Here is a 19896-nt window from a genome sequence, read left to right on the forward strand (position 1 = left end):
AGAATTCTGCTGAGTGTGAACTCAAGTGTCACTCTTGCTGGAGGTCTCAATCTGTCACAACAAAGACCTTGGGTACACTGAGGTCACCGGGAGGTTATTTATGACACAATGACACAAAAGGTCAAAAACACCTGACAGACAATTAACAGGCTCATCATTAATTCATGGAGGGAGAGAGTCATAATGTGTTCTCCATGTCTCTGGTGTGTGTTCGATCACTTAGCTGGAGCTCAGAGAGAATAATTCACACTGAGCCTGTCTGGTGTCAGTTTGAAGGTATTACTCCAATCCCATTGAGGCTTTAAGGATTTGAAGACTTCGGAAAAATTGGAATATTTGTAAAAGAGTATTTTAGGTTTGTAATTGTTGTGTATTTGTAATACAGTTGTAGCAGGCTGTTGTTTTTGATACTTTGAGTTTTTGACTGACTATATTCGTCCAAGTAAGTTCAAAATTCTCTCCCACTATTTCTGTTTGTTTTTGAACAAATGTACAAACTGCTGCAGCTTAGCCAAAGAGCTTAGAATGACCAAGAGGCGGCACTCAATAGAACGTTTCATTGTACCGGATTCCGCTATTTTGGAGTGAAAGTGGTCGGCTGTCCATTGGATCTTATTTTAAAGATTTATTTTTGGTCTTTTTACCTTTATTAGATAGGACAGTATTTAAACAGGGAGCAAAGTTGGAAAGAGAGAAAAGGGGGAGGGGTTAGGGTAGGGAAATGTCCTCGAGCCAGGATTTGAACTCGGGACATCCTGATGTGCTATTGCACCATATGTCGGCATGCTAACCAGTAGGCTATTGCGCCGACAATCCATTGGATCTTATTGCTGTCGCGATGGCAAGCTGCTGCTTTGTTTTTTATTTATTCATTTAAAAAAGTGCATTAAAGCTGAAATACTACCTGAAAGACGACAATACAGCACTTACTATCACAATCATCAGCACGTTTTATAGTTTATTTTACAGACTTATAATATGCTGTTGTTCTATTGGAGTTTTCATTAAAAAATAGCCACCATCTAGTGTCTGTTCCCCAAATTGCACTAGAGTGTCGCCTCTTGGTGATTCTATGCTCTTTGGCTTATCTTAGCTTGTAGCTTAGCATGCTAAGCAAAGTGTTTGGGAAATAAAGTGTTGATTGGATATATGGCTGGATGGAAGTGTGATATGTACATCAATAAAGTAGCTTTTTTATGACATAATTCATATTTTTGCAGTAATGTGACGGTTGGGTTTATTGTTGGGATGGGGTAGTTATTGGGTAATTTAATACATATCATAAACAATACACTGTACAACTACTGTTTTTATGTTACTGTGATGGTTGGGTTTAGGGTTGAGGTGGGGGTAGACGTCAATAAAATACAATAAATAGGAAATTTAATAAATAATATCTAGCAACCACCTGTTTGGGAAGGAATTTATTTAGCAATTAGCATAGGTGGTTTTCCCCAGTTGTAGCCTGTTTTTATATATGCATTAGTTTATACAGTTTTAAACAAAATACATTTGCACTTCATTTGTAAATATTTGAAGCAAGTGTTTCCTTGAAGTTCTGATACAAAATAGGGAGATGTAAATGCTCAATTGTGAATTAAGAAAAAATAATTTAATGTGTGGGGTATAAAACAAACAAAAAAAGCTGTGGAATGTTTAAGGTACAACTGTAAGTCACAAGTTTGAAATATAAATATACAATTGTGGGTGGCACGGTGACTCAGTGGTTAACACCTTGTTGCCTCACAGCAAGAAGGTCAGCTGGGTCAGTTGGCATTTCTGTGTGGAGTTTGCATGTTCTCCCCATGTTTGAGAGGGTTTCCTCCATGTGCAGGTCCAAGGACATGCACTATAGGTGAATTTAATAAACAAAATCAGCTGCAGTGTATGAGTATATGGGCGAAAGTACTGGGTTGCAGATTGAAGGGCATTCACCCTGGATAATTTAGCGGTTTATTCCACTGTGGTGACCCCTGATGGATGGGGGACTCAGTCAAAGGAAAATGAATGAATGAATGAATAAATTAATGAGGATACAACTGTGAAATGTGAAGAACTAATAAAAAAAGGTAAATGCATTTACGAGAAATAAAGATAGTCATTAAGTATTTAAGGTACAATTGTGAGATTCAAAATTTTGAGGCACATATATGAGATATAAAGCTCCAGTTGTCAAAAAATAATAAAACCAAATCTCAATTCAATTCATTTGTATTTCTAAAGCGCTTTTACAATGTAGATTGTCAAAGCAGCTTAATATAGAAGTTCTAGTCAACTGAAACCGTGTCAGTCCAGTTATTAGAGTTGAAGTTTAGTTGAGTTTGTGAGATGTAAAGGGGAATTGTCACAATAGTGACAAATCAGTGAAAAAGTCTAAATGTTAAGATATAAAGATACATTTGTAAGATATAAAAATGGGAAAATTAATTGCTACACTCGAAAGATGCAATTAAGAGTTACAAAAGCCCAGCTGTGAAGTCACAGTTTTGGTATGTAAATATACAATAATTAGATGTAAAAGTTGTGAGAAAAGGAAATTGTGAGTTTTCAACATACAGTTATACATCACAATAATGTGATGTAATAGTGCACAATGGGGTATAAACAAAGGTATTATGAATAAATGTGCTATTGTGAAGTATAGTCTGTGATGGCTAAATACAAAAGCCCAGATGTAAATAAAGGTTGCAACTGTGAAAAACAATTATAAAATAGACAATGTTTTTGAGATACAAAAATGCAGTTAAAACTGTGAAAAAGACACAAAACTGAGACAATGACTGTCACGACTATACACACATAGTTAAAAATGTCCAAATTGGTAAAGATATGTAAAAAGGTACAATGTTTTCATATATAAGCCTCAACTGGGAGGAATACTATTGTAAATTTGTTCTTATAATATCTGCATATATACTGTATAAATGAGATTGTTTTGTCTGGTATTAGTATACTGAACGCTGTTTGATCTTTTTGTTCTCATATCTATTAAACATCTCTCCATGTCATGACGTGTCCACTGGCATGGAAGAAACCCGCTCAATAACATCCAAACTGCCTCTGTGCATGTGAAACACACAGCAGTATGATTTTCTTCCTCATGATCTTTGATAATATTGATAGCCGCCATGTACTTTAGTAGCCATGTACTTTAATAATTATTATATGAACCAAAACATGCAGTTTGCAAATGATTAGCATGTGATTTGTAGTGACCTTTCTGTCTTTCACAGCAGCTTTCTGACCCAGACTCCTCTGAGTGCATGTGCATTAAGCATTCTGAATGCACACATTTACTCCCTCAGTTAGAAATATAAAATAACTGCAGCTGTGCGATATAAAGTCTCAAACTTAAAGTATCAAAAAAGATAAAAGATGTGACCCAAATTATATACTTATTTACTTTATGAAAACAAATAATGAGTGCAATTTAAATAACTGAATGGCGTACCTATTCAACTGTTAAAAAATGTGCTGCAGCTTTGCTCTTGTAGCAGAAGGGGCGGCGGTATTGTGCACTGAGGTTGAATTACTAATTTTTTTATTTATTACTAGTTATACTTACATAATTATTTTCCTCCTGCATACTAAGTAATTAAGCTGTCTCTCGATGATGACTATAGTTATATCATGGCAGATTCTATTTGTTAGTTTGGTCAGTTATTTTCTTTAAACTGGCAACCATTAAATGTCTAAATTAAATTTAAAACTTGCTTTTAGTAAAAAAGTACATAAGTCTGTATTCAAAATTACTTACTTCCATACTATATTGTATATTAGAAACAGTATACAAGCCAAGTAGTAAATCCGAATTCATAGTATTTGAAAAACAGTGTGGTAGAAGTACCCAAATTACCTACTTCTTCATGTGAGTGGGCATCTGATGGACGCTACTCAATCCTGTTATGTCACATGAAGGAAATTCATGAATGGGAGTGAAGTGAGTCAACTGATGCAGGTCAGTCATGTGATAATGACTAGTGGCAGATGAAGTATAGTCCAAATTCCGTACTGTACATAACATATTTTTCAAAAGGATGTCTAGTAAATTCAAATTTAAATGTAGAATCTAATCGAGTAGTAGGTCATTTGGAACACAGCCTTTGTGTTCCATTTGAGATGACACTAAACTCACACACTAAATGGTTCAGTGTACAAATGCAAAAGTGCATAGTATAAAAGTGCATACACTTAAAAAAAGGGTGCACCTCAACCAACTCAAAGATCCACTGAAGAACCACTAAAGAACCTTTTTTAGGGTGTAGTGTAGTGTATAGTTTGCCATTTGGGGATGTGACAGAAGTCTTAAAGCTACTGTGAGACATAAACATGGAATTGTCTGCCAACAAAAAACTGTCACAATAATTTTTTACTGTTTTTAGTTAAGGCGGCAAAGTGGCTCAGTGGTAGGCACTGTCACATTACAACAAGAAGGTCAAAAGTTCGAGTCCCAGCTGAGTCAGTTGGCATTTCTGTGTGAAGTTTGCATGTTCTCCCTGTGTTCCTGGGGGTTTACTCCGGGTGCTTCGGTTTCCCCCACAGTCCAAAAACATGTGGTATAAGTGAATTGGATGAACTAAATATAGTGTATGAGTGTGTTTAAATGAGAGGGTGTATAGATGTTTCCCAGTATTGGGTTATGGTTGAAAGGGCATTCGCTGCATAAAACACATGCCGAATTAGTTGGCAGTTCAGTTTATATATATAGTCAAGCCTGAAATTTTCATACCCCTGGCAAGTTCGGACTTAATTTTTTTTTTTTAATGTGAAAAATAAAAGCTGATAAATGTTTTTTTTTTCACAATGATTCCTCTTGGACATCATGTTTTATCTTTTGGGAAGAAACTGTGTCATTTTTTATGACAAGAAACTTTTATTCAGAATTTATCAGGGGTATGAACAATTTCTGTCTTCACTATTTAAAGTAAAAAAAAGGAGAAATAACGTCACTTACCTTATTTTAATTTGAAAAAACATGTTTTCTTATATGACCGTTTTTTTATTACGAACTACTGCCACAAACTGTTGTTTGTTGTTGATTACATGTATTGCACGAACCATAAAGACACGTTTTATATGTTTGTCCTCGTAATATTTTTATCCCAGTTGCAAGTATTGGCACTCATATCTATCAACCGTCTATCCATGTCATGACCTGTTCGTTGGCATGGAAGAATCCTGCTCAATACCATCCAAACCACGAGCTACCTCTGTGAAACACACAGCAGTGTGCTTTTCTTCAGCATGATCTTTAATAACACTGATAAAATCTCTACGTTTATCACTAATTATCATATGAACACCAAAGTGAAGGATTTTCATTAATAACACCCAATTTGTGGAGACCTCTCCAGCACTCACAGCACTTTTCAAACCAAGAATCCTCACATTGCCTTTGCATTAGGCATTGCTTAATTTCGTGCACACACACATATGCTCCCACACACACACACACAGACCCTTGAGGCCAGCCTTAAATTAGACAGGCTCTGCTCGCTCCTCTTGTCCTCTTGTCTGGCTGTGATTGACGTGCGGTGGGTGTGGCGGGAAGTCATTCGGTCTAATCATTCCAGCAGGCCTCTGGCTGTGTGAGCTGCGGGTGAATATATCAATACACACACAAACAAACCCACCGCAGAGCGCAGAACCTCTGAGCCAAGCACCCGGGACTGTCGGGATGTACTGGGGGGACTTTGCTTTTGCTTATCACACTCTTAATTAGAGATATTGAAGCAGAAAGGAGGTAGGATCTGCGTGTGTGTGTTTGCGTGTGTGTGGTAGAAGAGTGATAAAGAATTCGCGATTGATGTTGTGTCAGTGTGGAGCCTTTCAAAGCCTGTAGAGAGGGAGAGAGAGAGAGGGACGTGTCAGCTTTTCCAGGCTGGATCACTGTAATTGGTCTGGGCTGTTCATAGTCCTGTTAACTTGTCAGTCAAGGCTGGATGGAGAAGGGGATAAGATGCCATCTTAATCTGGACGTTTGCACACACACACACACACACACACACACCCTAACGCACACACACTTATACAGAGGTTGAGCTGAAGGTTGTAGTGTGGGACAGAGATCTGTCAATAATTACATAAATACTTTTCCTAATTAGAGTTTTTGTCTTGTTTCTAGTCCAAATATCAAAAGAATTCTTAAATCAAGAAGCATTTTCTAGACAAGTAAGAACTATTGTCTTGTTTTTAGAAATAATGTGTCAGAAATAAGTTAGTTTTTCTTTAAAACAAGCTAAATAATATGTCAATTGGTTAACGGAGTAAGCAAATTAATCATGTTTTCGCTGTAAGTGCCAATAGCCTCATGGTACTGTGCACCGTCGTGCTCATGGCAACCCGAGTTCAATGCCAGGCTCAAGGTCCTTTGTCGATCTTTCCCCCCTCTCTGCTCCCAATGCTTTCCTGTCTGAAATCTCTACTGTCCTGTCATAAATAATGGTAAAAAAAAAAAAAATAGATAAACAAAAAAATTGCGTTTTCGGTTTGAACACTGCAAAATATGCTTGTCTCACTTGTGCCGATTTACATGGGGAGACAGCGTTAACGCTTGACAGAGGGTGTGTCCAAAGTTGGGCTTACACGATCACCAAAGCAACATCAACCAATGAATTTAGATTGCAACGGGCTACTGTCTATTTGCATAAAGCAATCTGATTGGCTGACACTTCTGTCGGCGCTTGAAAAGTTGAGAAATTCCCAACTTCTGCAGCAAGCAATGAATCCACAATTCAGCAATGCTTGACGTCACCATTTCAAAGTGAATGGGAAGCATTTACATGTAAATCATGGGTTAGAGATTGTCTTGCTTTTAGTCTAAATATCTAAAAATTATAAAATCAAGAAGCATTTTGAGGACAAGCAAGATCAGTTGTCTTGTTTTCAGTAATACTATGTCAAAAATATGTGAAGTTTTCCTTAGAACAAGCTAAATAATATGTCAATGGGTTAACAAAGTAAGCTAATTAATAACTAATAATAGGTTTTCCTCTTGAACACTACAAAATATCTTTGTCCCGCACCGATTTTCAAATCAGCGGGTAGACGCGATCGTCAAAGCAGTGTCAGCCAATGAATTTAGATCAGGACTGGCTACTGTCTGAGCTGGGGTATTTGCATAAAGTGATCTGATTGGCTAACACTTCCATTGGCATTTAAAAAGATGAGAAATTCCCAACTTTTGCAGTGAGTAACGGATTCAGTTCGGTAACGCTTGGCGTCACCCTTTTAAAGTGAATAGGAAGCGTTGAGGTGTGAAGATTTTGGTGTCGGGTGTTAGATTTTGTCTTGTTTCTAGTCCAAATATCTAAAAATGATAAAATCAAGAAGCATTTTCTGGACAAGCAAGAACTAATGTCTTGTTTTCAGAAAAAACAGGTTTTTCATTAAAACAAGCTAAACAATGTGTCAATGTATTCACACGGGGCGTCAGCGTTAACGCTTTATAGAGGGCGTTTCAGAATTTGGGGCTGACGCAATCATCCTAGCAGTGTCAGCCAATAAAATTTGACTGCAACTGGCTTCTGTCTGAGCTGGGGTATTTGCATGAAACAATCTGATTGGCTGACACTTCTGTTGGTGCTTGAAAAGTTAAGAAGTTCTCAACTTCTGCAGTAAGCAGTTTAGCAGTGCTTAATGTAACTCATTCAAAGTGAGTGGCAAGTGTTGACGCCGACACCCCGTGTGAATCGGGGCTTAAAGTTTTGTCTTGTTTCTAGTCCAAATATCTAAAAATTATAAAATCAAGAAGCATTTTCTAGAAAAGCAAAACATATTGTCTTGTTTTAAGAAATAATTTGTTGAAATTAAGTGAGTTTTTCTTTAAAACAAGCTAAATTATCTGCCAATGGGGAAGAGCAAAATAATCATATTATGCCAAAAGGAAAAACAAGATTCTTTTACTTGTTTTAGGGAAAAACACACTTGAATTTGACATTATTTCTTAAAACAAGACAACATTTTTTGCTTCTCTTGAAAATGCTTCTTGATTTAATAGTTTTTAGCTATTTGGAATAGAAACAAGACAATTTTTATTTTTTTGCAGTGAAATATAAGTTTATTTTTACTTACCCCATTGGCAGATTATTTAGCTATCAAGAAAGCTATACGAATAATAATAGGAATGAGCTATTCGATAAAAACTCACTTACTGTATTTTTTATATGTAATTTTTACAACTTTTTAAAAATAATTTTTAGATACAGTATTTGAATTTTTAGATATTTGGACAAGAAACAAGACAAAAACTTTTTGCAGTGTCTATGTTATTTGAACTTGCTGTATTTAATGTGTGTTTTCCTGTCTTCCATGTCATGGCAGGTACAACTAGACAGCCACGAGACGGTGAGATCTCTGGGGTCGACTATAACTTTGTGTCAGTTGAAGAGTTCTTCTCTCTGGAGGAGTCGGGGGCGCTGTTGGAGAGCGGAAAGTTCAAAGGTCAGACAGTATTCGTGACACATTTCCTGAAGAATTTATAGTGATTATGAAGAAGAAAACTGTAGTGCAGGGGTTCTTAAAGCAAGAGTTGACACAAAAATGAAAATCCTGTCATCATTTACTCGCCCTTCACTTGTTCCAAACCTGTTTGGGTTTTTTCTTCTTCTGAACATAATAGTAGTTAACTTAAAAGAAACTTGCAACTCTTGACCTCTATAGTATTTGTTTATGGAAGTCGATGGTTACAGGGTTTCAGTTTTATTCAGAATGACTTCATTAGTTTTCATTAGAAGAAAGAAACTCAAAACAAGGTTTGAAACCACTTGAGCGTGGGTAAATAATAAGTACATTTTCACATTTGGGTGAACAAACCCTTTAAAGCCTCAATTTAAAGGTTCAAATCTGAATTTTCATCAAAGTCAGATCCGGAAAAATTGGTTATAAAAAACTTGTTTTTAATAAACATCTGCATACATTAAACAAACATCAAGTGCCTTTTGTATTAGAAAATGCATGAATAATAAGTGAAAAATTTTTTTTTAACATATTTTTTTGTTTGTCAACCAGAAGTTTGTCAAAAACAGTGCAAAGTACAGATCAGTCTAATGTGAGAAATTGCTCTGTCTGTATTCCAACCGATGTTATTTCAATAAAATATATTGTTATGTTGTTTTAGAAAAAATAAGACTTAAACCATTGGTTTAAAAAACATTTTTGTAAACTGAAATAAAATAAAAATTTACAATAAATGAAAAAAAAAACTAAAACTTAAGAAACTAACTACAGTCATCAAAAAAAAACTGAAATGGATAATATATAATAATTATTAGCAAAAAGATATGAAAGTTTGTTCTGTGGCTTTTGAGGAATACCTGTGATGGCTTTTTTTGCAACATAAGCTGCATCAGCTAAACATGTTTATATACTAAAAAAAAAAAACTTGCTTACAGTTGAAGTCAGAATTATCAGCCCCTCTTTATTTTATTTTTTATTTTTTAAATATTTCCCAAATGATGTTTAACAGAGCAAAAAAAATTCACAGTATGTCTGATAATAATATATTTTTTCTTCTGGAGAAAGTCTTATTTGTTATTTCGGCTACAATAAAAGCAGGTTTTCTTATTTTTTTTCTCAATATACAGTGTACAGAACAAATCATCATTATACAATAACTTGTCTAATTACTCTAACCTGCCTAGTTACCCTAATTAACCTAGTTAAGCCTTTAAATGTCACTTTAAGCCGAATAGAAGTGTCTTGAAAAATATCTAGTCAAATATTATTCTCTGTCATCATGGTAAAGATATATTATTCTCTGTCATCATGGTAAAGATAAAATAAATCAGTTATTAGAAATGAGTTATTAAAACTATTATGTTTAGAAATCTGAAAAAATCTTCTCTCTGTTAAACAGAATTTGGGGAAAAAAATAAATAGGGGGGCTAATAATTTTAACTTTAACTATATATATATAACAAATATAAAACATGTTTATCTTTTCTTCATCTGCCCAAAAAATATAAACTAGGCATGTTTAACTGCACGTTGTATTTTTATATGTAGAAACTTGTCTGAATTCTTCATAATTTTTACTTTTATACATTAAAGTTGTATTTGTTTGGGGTTTAATGTCTGTTTACTGCTGTGGTCTACACTGATATTCTGTTAACTAAAACAGAAACTAAATATACAGTATACAACTAGATAGAAATGTGTTAATAAAAATAAAATATGAACTAAAAATAACAGCATCATTAATGGATCAAACTAAAACTAAACTGAATCAAATAAAAAAAAAACTATTGAAATAAAAACTACTTAAAAATTGCAAAAATATAATAACCTCAGTGTATATTTACACTTTTAATCCCTACACACAATTAATGCTTTTGAAATATGAAAGGGTTTTGGAATCCTCTGTGGGTTCAGATTCGTAATGGAGTTTGATTTTTGAGAAGTGCTCTTAGAGTGCAAGTTAATTATTTCATTGTTTTAATTGGTATCGGACATTAACTGATTACTTTAAAGAATCACCCAAAAATGTAAATATTCCCTTCAGTTGTTTCAAATCAGTTTGAGTTTCTTTTGTTGAACACACATGATCAAAAAACTTCTATAGTGTTTTGTAAAATGCATGTCAGTGGCTTCTAGATTCTAACATTCTTCAAAATCTCTTTTGTGCACAATAGAAAAAAAGAACGGCTTCGAATCACTTGAGGGTGAGTAAATGTTGAGTAAATTTTCATTTTTGGGTGAACTATCCCACAACTACATATCAGTTCTTTCTGATTAGCACACCTGTTAATAGCTACTTGTTTAACCCTTTAAATCATTGAAATAGCCTGGAGTTTTTGACTTATAAATGACTTTGAATTGTATGGAAACAAAAAAATGTAAAATAATAAATAGTGTAATCATGGACAATAAAGTTACTATGATTCTCTGCCTGATAAAGGTTTTTTTCTGACTATACATTTGCTATTATATCAGCATTTAGGGTTAAACATAATTCTGTCACTTTACTGATGTTCTACTGAGAGTTATAGTTGACGTACTTGCAATGAAACCTTTAATGAAAATAATAATAAAAAAAATTATAATAAAGTGTAGATTTATGATAAATGGTAAAGTTTAAAGTCCAAATAAACCTGTTAGTGTTCTTTGAATGCATTTTAAGGTCATGTGTTACATCTGTGGGGCTTTTTTATCCAGTGTTAATTTATTGATCGACAGTTCTAAGAGCTCCATTTACACACATCACCATGTATCAATAGAACTGAATATAGTTGTGTTGGCAGTGCTTATCTGTCCACCAGCTCAAAGTTTAAAGGTTCACCAAACACTGAGAATCACACCGAGACTATAGAAAATACTTCAATTTGCTTTTATTTTATTATTTAATTTAGTTTCGTTTTGTTGATATTTTTTTTATTGTTTTCATCTGATTTTATTTTGTATTTTGTACTATATATACAATGTATTTTACATTGTTTTTATTTAACTTTTGTTTATTTTTTTCCGTTGTTTTTATTTACTTTTTGTATATCATTTTATTTTTGTTTATTATTTTACATTGTTTTTATTTAACTTTTTGTTTATTATTTAATTTTTACTTATTGTTTTATGTTGTTTTTATTATTTTTTTGTTTATTATGTTACATTGTTTTTATTAAATTTTTGTTTATTATTTAGTTTTTGTTTAATGTTTTACATTGTTTTAATAACCTTTTTGTTTTATTATTTTACATAGTTTTTTATAATAATTTTTGCTTATTTTATTTTTATTTCATAATTTAAGTAAAAGTTTGATTCTTCCATAAAGAAGAGTTGATTGTTTTTTCTCTGAAATGATAAGAAATGCTCAATACATGACAAAATGAATGACTGCATCAAATAGTCTGCAAGTACATTTTTTAAATCTCTTAACTAATCTAATCTAATGCAGTAAAATACTTGGTGGTTCATTCCGCTGTGGCGACCCCTGATTAATAAGGACTAAGCCAAATAGAATGAATGAATGAGTAAAATATGTTACAGTATAACCACTATAAAAGGTTTTTTTACAAACTCATCTGAGTGTCATCTCTCTTGTTTGATTTTTCTGGACAAGTCTCTCCAGTCATGTTTTACTTTTATTTTTAAATTTACATACTTATGTACTCTGTGGATAGGAAACACAGCACTCCAAGATAAGACATTTGTCAGATGCTTAGGTCTGTTACACACATCATCTTCAGCATGATCTTGTTAGTTACTTGATGAGAAACAGTCCCTGATTCCTGCTGTGCTACTGTATGTGCAATTCTTATGGAGCAGAGCCGATATGTTCAGTTTAGAACTGAATGATTATGTCCTTCTATAAAAACACAAAGCAAGTCAATAGCCTTGTGTGCCAACAAATAGCCCTGAGGTGCTCACGGTGACACGAGTTTGATTCCCGGCTCAAGGTCATTTGTTGAACATTCCCCTCTCTCTGGTTCCCACACTGTCCTGTCCAATAAATAGTGAAACCCGCCTAAAAAAGAAAACACACAACACAAAAGTGTGCTTTGCAGTGTAATGCAAATGTATCAGTGGTATCTTTCATGCTTACTCTTTTACTCCTTAATGCTTTCCAGGTTACATATCAGCTAGAAATATTGTCAAATTTTAATATCACTTGATTTTGAGGTTTTACACACCCCTAAAAACATACTGATATATATATATATATATATATATATATATATATATATATATATATATATATATATATATATATATATATATATATATATATATATATATATATATATATATATATTCATTTATTAATCTGGGGTCGCCACAGCAGAATGAACCACCAACTTATCCAGCAAGTTTTTAAGCAGCGGATGCCCTTCCAGCCGCAACCCATCTCTGGGGAACATCCACACACATTCATACACTTTGGACAATTTAGCCTACCCAATTCACCTATATCACATGTCTTTGAACTGTGGGGGAAACCGGAGCCCCCGGAGGAAACGACGAGAGAACATACACGGGGAGAACATGCAAACCTCAAACAGAAATGCCAACTGGTTCAGCCAGGAATCAAAACCAATGACCTTCTTGCTGTGAGGCTATCGTGCAACCCACTGCACTATTGTACTGCCCCCCGACATGTCTGTATCAACCAAGTTTATGTAGCAGATTTCATACACAATAATTCAAAGTGCTTGTACATTCAGTGCGAGTTGTACATTTAAATAAAAATGCGACCAAAAGAGTTTAAAATGAAAGATAAAACAATCACAAAGTAAAATTAAAATTAAGTAAATTGTAAAAAAAGTAAATTAATAAAGCAGATTAAAGTGTATTACAGCAAATAAAAAAAAATAAATAAAAATAAAATAAATAAATAAATAAATAAATAAAAATAGAATGGTGTGTAATTAGACAGACATAGCTCATTTAGGAAATGCACATCTAAACAGATGCGTTTTAAGCCTGGATTCAGCACATCTGATCCTTTATGGAAGTTAGTTCCGGCAGTGGGTGACACAGTTCCTGAAAGCAGATTCATCATAAAAAAAATTGTTTGCCCGATATAGTAAAAACAATACAATTAGGATTATTTTTTGCTATTTGATCCACTTCAGATGCCGGCCATGATTATTTTGATTGTGCCATCCGTATCATGTGACACTGCACAGAGCAGATACGCACTTGCTAGAGGAAACACAACAACTCAGCCATGTGGGAGTTTTTCCACTAGTAAAAAAGAGAATCAGAATTGATCAGAATTGCGATTTGTAATTGACTTGAGATCTACTGTATGCTTGTTAAATACCTTGCTCAAAACCTGTTTGACTTTCTTTCTTCTGTTGAACAACAATTTCAAAGACAACTGGAAACCAGTAGTCATTGACTTCCATTTTATTTGTTATTTATATGATCAATATCAGGGTTGCAGGTTTTCAGGATTCTTTTTATTTTGTGTTCAACAGAAAGACGAAACTCAAAGGTTTGGACCCTCTCATGAATTAGTAAATTTTCTTTTTTCTTTTTTTTTTTGGGTGAACCACCCCTTTATACATGCAGAATTGGGTCATAGATTGTCTGTGAAGTGACGTGCTGTAAACCGGTTATAGTCTACATTCATCAGCATCTGTCGGTGTGGTGTGAATTTACATGAGGAAGTAAAACTGATGACAAAACAAAGGTCCTATGGGAGCAGCTATCATTTCCTTCAGTTTATCTCAGTCTCTCCCATACCTTTACATGTAAACAGTATTTACCCATAACTTTTAAATGACCATCTATACTAAGTGCAGATAGCCCCTCGGTTTCTATTTTGAGTGCCAATTTATACTAAAGATTTAAGCCCATTGTCCATTACACAGGCAATAAAATAGACGTTTCATGACAAACATCACAATTGATTATTCGGTGTGGGATCGGAAACTCATTCCTCTTTTAGCATCATTACTGTGGGCCCAGTGACACGTGTGCCTTTAGCATGTGAGTTATGGCTCTCAGGGGCAGGATCTCCTACCTCATCTGATTAAACCAATAAAACGAATTAGCATAAAAAGTGCAGCAGCGTTAACAAAATGCCATAAACGCCATTCTCACCTTGCAGACACGGCAAGGCATGATTTACTTACCACTGCAAAGGCAACTAATTCAATCAATAACAGATGGAGATCAGGGGTCGCATTAATAAAACTTTGCGCAGAAACCTTCCCAAAAAATAAATGTACTCAAGCATAAAATAGAATTTTGTTTATTAAAGATTATGGCTCAGTCAAAATTCAAGTTAAACGTTTCTGTAGAGTTTATTTACAACTGCGTACATTCTCCCATCAAGTTTGTTTTTTACAGATCACAACTTTTGGGTGGGAAATAGTATACGCATGTTTTCACCTTCATTTTGTGTGTACGCCACGTTTATAAATGTTTCAAAATCTTTTGAAAGGTCTGAATGTGTAATATTACTCCTGATATTCAATCCTTGGTGGATGTTATGCTATTAGAGAACACACTATCACAATATACAGTACACTCTAAAAAGATATTAGTTGATTTTATTTTAAAAAGCAAGTAAAGTAGTAAATGAACTATGTGCATAATTGTAAAAATTAAGTTTTTAAGTGAAATCAACTTAAAACAAGGTTTACGCAAAAGTAAAATAATTAATCACTTTTTACTGTGTAATAGAATATTGTTATATGTTATAAACAATATATCCTTAAAGGGAGAGTTCACTCAAAATGTACAATAATGTCATTATTTACTCAACCTTTACTTGTCATAAACCTGAGACTAATGTTTCCCTAAAAAACAGAAGATGTTATTTTGAAAACATCTCAGAAATCATACTATGGATGTCAGTGGTTAACATTTTCTAAAATTTCTAGCATTTTTTCCCCCAATAATTATTTATATCTATATCAATATTATTATCTAAAAATCGTAACACTTTAGAAAATGGTCCGTTAGTTAATGTTAGTTAATGTTGTATGTACTTAATTTTGCATTAACTTTAAGCATGAACAATCTTGTACAGCATTTATTAATCATAGTTCAGTTTATTATTAAAAAGTTATGCTTGCTAAAATGCACTCTGAGTTAAGATGAACGGATGTTATTTAACCTAAATAATACTAACTAACATTAACAAAATACCATGATAAATAGGGCTGTGAGATTATGGGAAATATCTAATTGTGATTTATTTTTGACAGATATTGCAATTGCAATTTGATTTGTGATTCAAGAAAGAAATGTAATATTGTTGTCAAGCTTCAGCTTAATAATCTGCATGCCGTGGCAACAATTCTGTGAAAGCTATTAAAAATCACCTGTTTTTGTTCGGTTTCTGTCACTTTGAAACCAAAATATTCCCACTTTACCAATGCTGTTTTTCTTTGCTATTAATTTGTCTATTATAGTTTTTTTCTGTATAGTTCGGTTTAGCAATTCTGATTGGGCAGAACAAAAGTGTGCTCACTCAATTAGTTAGTAAGACTGTCACACACAGCAGGCAGTCACGCAATTGCTATGGATGGGGAAATAAAAAATTCATATATGTTTCATATTGCAGCCTCTTGCGATTAACTAAATGTAACGTTTCAAATTGCAATTCGATTGCATTTAATCACACAGCCCTAATAAATATATTGTTTATGAAAATAGGAAACTCATAAAGGTTTGTAACCACTTGAGGCATGCAGAGTAAATGCAAGTAATTTTCATTTTTGGGTGAACTATCCCTTTAAATCTCTACTCATTGTAATAAAAGTGTAGGATTAAATGATAACATTTTTTTTTAGACAATGAAATCAGGGTTGGTATTTGTAAATACCAACCAGAAACTTAAACTATTCATGAGTAAAAACTGTCAAGCTGTATCAAAGTAGTCCCTGGAAGACATGAGTGACAATCTTCTTATGCTTCCTGGATTAGGAAATTACTACGGGACTCCTCGTCCGGTTCACATTGGCCCTGACAGCCCTCCCATCAGCTACCAGGAGCACCGCAACCTGCTAAGAAACTTCCGCACTCGCAGTAAATCACTCAGCAACCTGGAGAAAGCAGGAGAGGAAGGCGACAACAGTGAGGAGGACTCAGGTCTATCAGGTCAGATAAATATCTACAAAATTTATGTATGAATTTATTTATTCATAAAATAAAGTGATATATAGTTGATGTATATCTAATATAAATTGTTAGTATTGTTATATATTTGCTTGTTGTTTGAATATTAAATAAGAGCCAGTTTTGGTGAACATTAAACCTGTTAGACTGGCATTGCTAATTCTGGTTTCTTCCACTTCAGCATCACAAAAGTAAACAAATAGTAAAAGGGTGTAAAATCATGAAATATTGTAAAAACATCTTTTTTTAGAATCAACTTTTTGGGGGGTTTTGATTTGATATTGTTTTTAAAAAAAAGAGTTTTTGTTTTTTATTTTATTTTGTCTTTTTTTGTCTTCGTTTTTGATTTTGTTCCGTTGTAATTTCATTGTATTGTATAAATAATTCTGGCATAACATGAGGATCAAACTAAACAGAAAACATCACTGACAATATATAAAATTGTTTTGTTTTGTCTTGTTTTTTGTTTTGTTTTGTTTTTTGACTTGTTTTGTTTTTGTTTTGTGTTGTGTTTTTTTGTTTTGTCATGTTTTTTTAGTTTTATTTTTTATTTAGTTTTTTATATTGTATTGTTTTTTTCTTTGCTTTGTTGTAATTTCATTGTATTTATATGCAGAATTCTGACAACATGAGGTTAAAACTAAACTGACAAACAGATAATGAAAAAATATTTATTAATTTTAATTATTTACCTGAATTCATTAAAAACTTGATTCATTTATGAGAGTCGCTATTGGAAATAATTACTTGCGGTTCAGTTCAGAGAGTTCATTCAGTAAAATGAAGGATTCATTTCATTTTCTGTTGTTTATTTGTATGTGTGGTGCTTGTTAGGACACCAAAGAAAAAAAAATGCATTTTGGACATCAGAATGAGGTTCACAAACTGTTTCCATCTCTTAAAATGTAATTGAGACAGCAGAGTCACAATTTACTTGACAGTGTAATTGGGATATTCCAATGCTTCTGTTACAAAAGTAAAGTGAAACAAACAAACAAACAAAAAAACAACAACTTACTGCTTTAAATGTTTTAGTCAGATCAAAATAGCTACAACTGCAAATCATAAAAGTGGGGACAGTATAGAAAACACATTAATAAAAGTATTGATTTCTAAAAAGAAAATTTAACTTCATTGCAGACAATATGCAATGAAGTGTGCAGAAATATTTAATGTTTTATCTTTTCATTTCAGTTGTAAATATACATCCTTTCCTGTCATTTAGACTTGCAATACATCCCAAAAAATGCTGGGACATGAACGTTTTAGGGCTAGTAGTTACGTAAATTGGTTAATGATGATGTGATTTGAAACAGGTGATGTCAATAGGTGATTGTAATTATGATTTGGTACAAAAGCAGCACCCAAGAAATGCATTACTTTTATGGACTATATAACTTATATTTCTCTTATTTTAGAATTAGATGCAGTTAAATGATTATTAGAAAATTATTATTATTGTTAATTGCTTACTATTTTGTCTTTTGTGCTCTGGATTGAGGTTGAAAATGTTGCAGTTTTTGGTCTATATTGCAAAGTATTTGTCTTGTATCTGAGAAATGCTTTGTCTTTTATCCATGATTGCTTTTGAAAATCTTTTCTCAGATTTACATTTTTATAAATCAGTACCCTTTTAAATCTTTTAACTTCAGCTTGCCAAAACAGGATGCTCAAAAACATGCACAAAAGTGGCTGTAATTATATAAATAAAAATATCCAGTCTTATTCATTTCTTCTTTGCTCATAGTGACAGCTGAGTAGCTACAAGGCAAATAATGCCATTCTTCTTTTTTTTTTAGTCATTGTTATCCTGCTCTAATGTCAGCTCTAACATTCTCTTTCTTCCTGAGATGCTTACAAACCCGTGCTCCGTGTGATATTTTTCAGGTTTCCTTGTCCTTTATTATTATTCCACCTTTGCCTGACATTTGGATCTGAGGAGAATGTGTGGGCGCAAAACACAATACAATATATCACAGAGGCTCGGCACATCATTACACAGCATTATCCTGTTATGAAAGCCACAGATGCTGGATATATTTGAATCAGTTTTTTTCTATTTCGAGCACATGATTGAAGTGCATTTGATTTGTTTACATATGTTAAGGATTATAGGACATGCACTGCAAAAAAAATGCTGGGTTCCACACAATTGATTTGTACTGGGACAACATGAGGAAATCAAGTTAACTTTTTACAAATTTAAGTGTGTTGAGCAAAAACTATTGTGTCCCCTCCAAAAAACAATGTGTGTTGTTTTTGCTCATTTTAAATAAGTAGGTTGAACAAAAAAACAAACGTCAGTTTTGTAGTGTGTGTAGTGTCCGAATCAAACATTGACTATAAGGGAATCGGCTTTTTTGCAGTAGTTTGTGTAAAAAAATATGCCTAAGCGAAGCAAAGTCATATATTTTATTCAATAACATCTTATTTATTAATTAAACGTAATACAGTTTTCCGTGTTTTTAGGTATAATGATTGGATTCTCACAGGTTCTGACAGACTATTTCAACAAACAAATTTGATTCTCAAAGATGACCTATTTTAGATACAAAATGGCACATTTAGGGGACAAGCACTGATAAATAGATGATCAGAAAATTGCACTTACTGTTTTATTATTTACATTTCATGTGTTAGCATATGTGGATACCTGTTTTACAAGAAAAGTGTATTTTTGTCTATTGAATCTTCTGGTTTCAGACTGCTGACTGAATAGTTTCTATCTGTTGCATGATTATACATTGATAATGGTTTAAACCATTATAGGGGTGGTCAAATTTACATTGAAATGAACTTAATATCAATTGTGTTATTATTATTATTATTTAAGATGCAGTTCAGTGTAAAGTATTGTCCCACTATTTCAAGGTCAGTCCGCCACTCCCATTCCCTCTCTGACATCGTTTTTTTTTGTAGTCATTATAAAGGTGGTGGGGGGGTCAAACCCTCCTGTAATTCACACCCTGGTCATAGTATAATCAATGTTTAGACCAAATTAAGGCTATGTTTACACGACAAAGACTGAAACGTGTTTCTCTTCCATTTTGAGAGATTCACGCTTGCATGACATTTTCAAAATGGCCTGCATTTACACATGCATGCAAAAAAGGCCAAAACACAGTATTATGTATGTCAGGCCAGTATTTTGGTCAGTGTGTTAGTAAACAGTAGCTGTTGGAAGTGACAGTGCTGGTGTGTATGTAGAATTTGCTATGTCTCAAAGTGTTAACTTGAGCAACACAACAGTAACACATACTTCATGATTGTTGTGTGTTTGTTTGCGCTTGCGTTTTTAATGTGCACCACTCTGAATACGTATCATACGTG

At 33.4% G+C, this 19896-nt stretch overlaps 1 protein-coding gene and 1 long non-coding RNA gene across 43 annotated transcripts in view; one reads left to right on the top strand and one right to left on the bottom strand.

The window, feature by feature from the left end:
- The window catches only part of magixb (MAGI family member, X-linked b), a 177533-nt gene that overhangs the window by 79843 nt on the left and 77794 nt on the right, over positions 1-19896 (top strand). For 22 of the 40 annotated variants that reach the window (XR_015498256.1, XM_087265119.1, XM_087265122.1 and 19 more), the window contains 2 exons: positions 8323-8442; positions 16375-16548. Coding sequence is in view for 39 of the 40 variants with exons in the window: in XM_087265119.1 (XP_087121245.1) it covers positions 8323-8442; positions 16375-16548 (294 nt within the window). In the remaining variant the exon portion in view is untranslated. Of the gene's footprint in view, positions 1-8322; positions 8443-10631; positions 10662-16374; positions 16549-19896 lie in introns of all 40 variants that reach the window. The other 18 variants (XM_087265117.1, XM_087265120.1, XM_087265121.1 and 15 more) reach the window with 1 other exon arrangement.
- LOC141375883 (uncharacterized) overlaps positions 13981-19896 on the bottom strand; it is a 270920-nt gene continuing 265004 nt past the window's right edge. For 2 of the 3 annotated variants that reach the window (XR_015498272.1, XR_015498277.1), the window contains exon 6: positions 14678-16493. This is a non-coding gene — a long non-coding RNA (uncharacterized LOC141375883). Of the gene's footprint in view, positions 16494-19896 lie in introns of all 3 variants that reach the window. The other variant, XR_015498265.1, reaches the window with a different exon arrangement.

Source organism: Danio rerio, chromosome 8 (assembly GCF_052040795.2).
Source record: "Danio rerio strain M-AB ecotype USA chromosome 8, GRCz13ab, whole genome shotgun sequence".
NCBI lineage: Eukaryota > Metazoa > Chordata > Actinopteri > Cypriniformes > Danionidae > Danio > Danio rerio.